The sequence below is a fragment of the Trachymyrmex cornetzi genome, unplaced genomic scaffold, assembly GCF_001594075.2.
Source record: "Trachymyrmex cornetzi isolate Tcor2-1 unplaced genomic scaffold, Tcor1.1 scaffold876, whole genome shotgun sequence".
Taxonomy (NCBI): domain Eukaryota; kingdom Metazoa; phylum Arthropoda; class Insecta; order Hymenoptera; family Formicidae; genus Trachymyrmex; species Trachymyrmex cornetzi.
The window spans coordinates 36,125-41,793 of record NW_017300219.1 but is presented as its reverse complement, the minus strand read 5'-3'; the positions used below and the strand labels follow the sequence as shown (position 1 = coordinate 41,793).

Here is a 5,669-nt window from a genome sequence, read left to right as displayed (position 1 = left end):
GCCCCGGCCCGCCGGGGCCGCTCGGACGTATTCCGAGGCGTGACCCGGCGGTGCGGAGAAGGAAAGGAAAACCCTCTAAAAACCCGGAAGGAAAATCGTACACCCGGCTTGGGGCAGCTTGTAAAATAGCCCCAATTATGACGTACCATAATGGTTAAGAAAGGAGAAAACTGCCGGGGTCGGATCCCGGCAAACGGTGGGAGAGGGGGTATTGTCCCAGCCCCCCCTCATCGTCATCGAGCAATGGGCCACCCGGCGCGTGCACCGCAGGCGCGCCGGGGGAATTGGTGCCTGCGAAGGCGAAGGAGCCCGGGAATGGCGCTCAAAGCGCCCCAGGGAGAGCAGAGGAAGTAGAGGAAATCTTCCGTAGCGGATACCGAAACCCGGACATGGAGGAATACTTCGAGTCCACGTTCCTCGATGAGGAATTCGTAGGCGACTCCTCGATGAGCCTGGAATTTATTCCAGAGGCGGCGAAGGAATCCATATCCGAAGATACGAGCACATATATGGATACGGACAACTGCGACTTCACCACTCCGTCCGGACTTACCCGCGCAATAAGCCTGGAGGAAGATGTCAGGAGGAAGTGCGAGAAACTGTTTACAGACAAGTGGAGATTCTCCGGCCCTTACGACCCTTATTATTATTATTATAAGGAGGGGGAGAAAGTGATGCACACGATTGAAGAAAGGCAATCCTTTTATAAGTGGGTGGGCCGTCAGTTCGTCAGGCAATCGGTGGCCAATGGCCTCGATATCGGGTAGGCATGTAAAATGCTATATCCGAATAGATATACCCAGGTGTCCGAGGCGTCCTCGGAAGGAGACGCCATGCAGGTAGAAACACTGCGAATGAGGGGCGGGGTGAGAGGCTCCAGCGCAGGATCGTCATCGACGGAGCCCGGTGGGCCGAACGATACCGGAGAACGGCCCCGGAGTAGGCCGGGCCCCAAATGCTCCAAGGCGGATGCTAAGTCTCTGTCCCATACGGTGGGACCCTCGTCCTCGAGGAAGAGGACGAAGAATCAGCAGAGACAGCAGGCGACTTCTACATCGCCAGAGGAAGGGTCCGAAAAAAAGGCAAGGGAGGAAGACTCCCCCAGAGGTGGGTCCATCACAGGGATGGACAGTGACGACCTGTCTATGACGTCTAGAAGGTCGGCTGGGGTCTCCGGTCGGATTCGCTGGGGCGGGGTCTGCGGGCGGCTCGGTTACGGCCCCGGCTGCTGGCTCTGGCCTGGTCTCCGTGGCGGTGTCCTCGGATGAGAACGCGCTGGCGGAGTCAGGAGGACCGGAAGCACCTCCTATGAACAGGAGGAAAAGAGGAAGGCCGCCGACCACGGGCGCGTACGTGGCGAGATCCGAAGCCCTACGCCGGCGAACAAGGAAGAAGAGAGGAGTCTAACTCTGGCAAGAGATAGACTTTATAGAGAATTGGATGGAGACAAGCTCCTGTCCAAGGCCAAGATTGACTTGGAAAAATGGAAGGAGGATTTCTTGGAGAATCCTGACGAGGAGCTCTCGGAGAGAATCTATAAAGGCCAGATGGAGGTTATCCGGATGGCCAAGGCCTCCGGTAATCTCAAGGGCACGTTCTAGCGTGCCCTTAAAGTGGCGGCGACCTCCACGCTGGGATGTGTGGAGATCTTAAGGGAAAGAGCCGAGAGATCCCAGGAGGGCACGGCGTATGCGGAGATCCGGGCCCTCAGGCGGAAGCTGTCGGAACTGCGGGCAAGGCTCGAGATTCAGCTGGGAGCTGAGCGTGAGAAGGCAGCGGCAGCGGAGGAACGAGCTTCTAATGCAGAAGCCAAGGCCGCGGAATACCTTCGGAAGCTTGAGGCCCTTCGGGCTACGAAGGCTACAGGGAGGTCCTCCCCAGGCACCGAGAGGCCCCGTAGGATGGCAAGCAGGCCTGCGGAAGACCGCATGGACATCGAGGTCCAAGAAGAAGCTAACTCCGAGGAACACCTGGGTTCCTCGGATGAAACCTTGTCCCTGGCGCTTAGGCCCGCGCTACAGGGTAAAAGGTTGATATTGGAGGACCGGCCATCGGAATTGTGATACGAGGCGGTTAAACAAATGGGGAAGGAAACAACAACCCGGACCCAGAGGAAGCCCGGAAAGATGAGCGATGGCCAGTTTCCCGATACATTGCGGGAGACAATTGCCGAGACCATCGCTGCGGAATTGGCTAAAGCCAAGGTCACAACTACCCGGACGGTTGGAGTGAAGCGGGGAGTCGCTTCCCAAAAGAAGGAGAGCGGATACGGAGAGGAAGCCCTTCCACAGTCTCGGCTTCTGAGACAGTACGGGAAGAGGAGACGGCACAACCTCCGGAGCCGATGGCCCTCCCGACTCCCCCTGGAGAGCGATGGACGGAGGTACTTGGGAGAATAGCGCGGCAAAAACAGAAGGGGAACACTTCCCCCAACGTGCGGGACAGACCCCAGATTGGGGATCGAAAGAAGGCGTCCCCCCCCCCGGAGAGAAGACCACGGAATCCACCGCGCACCGCGGCGATCCAGATATCCAGTAGGGGGGAAGTGACCTATTAAAATTATGGGGAAATTATGCGGGTCGCTAAAGACAAAATAAGCCTGGAGGAAATGGGCATTACCAACATCCGGCCCAGAAGAGCCCGTACAGGGGCGTTCATGTTGGAGATCCCCGGCGGGGTAGAAGGCACTGCCAAAGCAGATGCCTTAGCGGCCAGGCTACGTCAGGAATTAGCTGACAAGAAAGATGTCCTCATCTCCAGGCCCATGAAGATGACGGAGATGAGGATAAAGGATTTAGAGGATTCCGTCACCTTGGCCGAACTGACCACCCACGTGGCCACGGGAGGAGGGTGTAATCCTGCTGACATCAGGATGGGGCAGTTAAGGAGACCGCCCAAAGGATTGGGCACGGTCTGGGTGAGGTGCCCGCTATATGCGGCAATCCGCCTCACTTTTCGTTCAGGGAACGGAAAACTACCATCGGATGGACGACGGTGAGGACGGAACTCCTTCCCCCCGAGCGCTCCAGTGCTTCCGCTGTCTCGAGATGCGGCACGTGGGGGCGGAGTGCTCGGGAGGGACAGATCGTAGCAGACTCTGCTACAGGTATGGAGCAGAGGGACATGTTGCGAGGTCCTGCACTGCCCCTGTACGGTGTGCCGTATGTGCGGACGCCGGCTTGCCGGCGACCCACCGGATGGGGGGAAGGCATGTCGCCCCCCCTCCCGTGGGAGGAGAAAAGGGCGAACCCCTACAATCGCTAAAAGGCCGAGGGGAGGACAGTAAGAAGGAGCCGAGACGGAGGCTTGCGGGGGTCGCCTCCTGTGGGGGAAGACACCCGCATGGATGTGGAGTCATTTACCCCTGCTCCTACTCCAAGGGACGATGGCCGTGCGGGGGGAACGGCGGGGCAGTATTACCCCGCAGATTCCCCTCCCGCAACGTGCCAAGAGAGGGGTGCCCGGGTCTGCTAGTCAGGCTCGGGTATAGTAGAGGTACGCGGGCGACAACATGATCGCCCGATCGTTGTTCGGTTCCATACCCGGACATTTGTGCTCACGCACCGTGAGGCGCAGAGCGGGGGCTCTGCGTCTCTTATCAACGGTGTGACGGGCCTGGTGGCGGAGGGAGGTGGTGTCCCCCTCCGCCGTATGTTAAATTCGGGATGGGGCGCTCTTGCGCCACGGCGTCAGGTTGGTCTGGTTGTACTGCAGCTGTGAAGATCCCGGACCAGTCGGACAAAGCGCCTCGGATAGGATACTCGCTGGGGTTTTATTGGGTAGGCCCCGCCCGGTTAGTTCTGGGCGGGGAGAGTCCCACATAACCCGGGTTACTTCCCCCGAAGGCCCGGGTATGCGTAATGCATTTCCCCAGCGTTTAAAAAAAAAAGGTTGTACCCTGGCAGGAGTTCCGCCATTGGAACTGGAAGCAATCTACTATGAGGAGGTCTACGAGAGGGTATCGAACCTGAGGGGAAGAGGCACTTCGATCCAAAACAATGAACTGGACACAATTAAGGAGTCATCCAGAAGGAAGTTAGTTAGAAACTGGGGAGAATGGATAAAGGAGATGACTCAAGAAGGGGATACTATCCTGGGTGTGATAGGAGGACAACTTAGGGAATGGTTAAATGCGGAAGTGGGCCTCTCCTTCCGGATGACACAGGTTCTCACGGGGCACGGATGCTTCTGGAGGTTCTTGTGTCGGATCGGTAGGGAGGCCTCTAATAGGTGCTGGCACTGCGATGCCTTAAATGACTCCGCAGGGCACACCCTCAGATACTGTCCTGCGTGGGAGGTTGAACGGGCAGAACTACGCGGAGTGATAGGATTGGACCTATCCTTAAAAGCAGTCATTAAATTAATAAGAAGAGAAGAGGGAAAACAGAAGTTTCACTCTTTCTGTGAAAGGGTTATGTCTCGTAAAGAGGCGGCAGAAAGAGATAGAGAGGGGGTTAATCCCATGACATAAGAGCTACAATTTAATATTAAGACAGATTAGTCTGAGATACTATATAGAATCGGAATAGTAGACGTCTCTGCGTGAGTTAGAGTATTGAGCATTAAGGTAGAGTAGGATGTATAAGAAAAGGGGGGGACATGGGTGTGTTAGAAGAACCACGCAGGGACTTAGATCTACAGAGCTAGGTGGGATGGCTGTACCGGGACAGCCAGATGGATGTATCGAATACAGACATCGAACCCGCAGGGAGGGAGCTTCTCCATCTATAATTTAGCTTACCCTCCCTGCGGCCCACAAGCCCGTTGGGCACATAGGAGGAGGCAACGGTGACACCGAATAGCGGGGTCACCGGCCTTATGGACAGTAGAAATAAGTAGGGTGGACTCGTAGGCCGAGCCGGAGAACTCTCTGGCCCTACGAGGGGAAAACCCATGGAGACATGGACGGGGGTTCATGTCATTGGTAAATATATAATATAAAATTTATTTACAGGTTCGCGAAATCCCCCGGCTGCACCCCCCTTTCTATGTACAATATTTACATTGGTAAGTGTCAGTCTTTTCGATGTCGCAACGATATCTAACGTACACCCGGTATAGCTATCGAGTTCGTATTCGGTGAACATGTTACTTTTTCGACCCTATTGGTCATAGCGGACGCGTTCTCCGTTCTCTCGTACTTTATTGTGTCCCAACAGGAATTCGGGCACAACCGGTATATTCCGTGTGTTCCACTTTTGCCCTTGTGCTCCCCATCGGTCGTAAATAGTAATAGCGGTCGCGTTTTTCGCTGGCTTAGAATTGGCTATGCCGTAACGGTATTTCGGGTACACCCGGTATATATTTTGGGCCTAGAGTCGGCTCCTATATTCGTGTCTAGTCCTATCCGGACATAGCGATTGCGTTTTTCGATCCCGCCCTTATTTCTTTATAAATTGGCAATTTCGCGGACACCCTGTTTTTTCCGGCCCTAATCGCGCGTTGCCATCTATTGTATTTATGACGCGTTTATTCTGAGTGTTTCGGTTTTTCCAAAACTATTGAGGCTAGATGCCTCTAACGCAAAATAAACTTAATACTTAGCCTTCTATGGCGGGCTTTGGCCTTAACTTTATGGACCAAAATAACAAAAATAAAATGGAAAGAAACAAATCCGGATCTTTTATCTTAAACTATAATCCACTAGGCGGGCGTATATATATATATAT

At 54.9% G+C, this 5,669-nt stretch overlaps 2 protein-coding genes across 2 annotated transcripts; both read left to right on the top strand.

Moving 5' to 3' along the window:
• The first annotated feature begins 2,572 nt into the window (after positions 1–2,572).
• LOC108769211 (uncharacterized) lies at positions 2,573–2,998 on the top strand. Its single transcript, XM_018520072.1, has one exon. The coding sequence runs from the start codon at positions 2,573–2,575 to the stop codon at positions 2,996–2,998; it is 426 nt and encodes a 141-aa protein (XP_018375574.1).
• An 855-nt stretch (positions 2,999–3,853) lies between these two features.
• Positions 3,854–4,471, top strand: LOC108769210 (uncharacterized). Its single transcript, XM_018520071.1, has one exon. The coding sequence runs from the start codon at positions 3,854–3,856 to the stop codon at positions 4,469–4,471; it is 618 nt and encodes a 205-aa protein (XP_018375573.1).
• Positions 4,472–5,669: the final 1,198 nt, after the last annotated feature.

Excerpts from the sequence above, each read along its gene's own strand:
- LOC108769211 (XM_018520072.1), top strand. The coding sequence starts at position 2,573 with ATGCGGGTCGCTAAAGACAAAATAAGCCTGGAGGAAATGGGCATTACC.
- LOC108769210 (XM_018520071.1), top strand. The coding sequence starts at position 3,854 with ATGCGTAATGCATTTCCCCAGCGTTTAAAAAAAAAAGGTTGTACCCTG.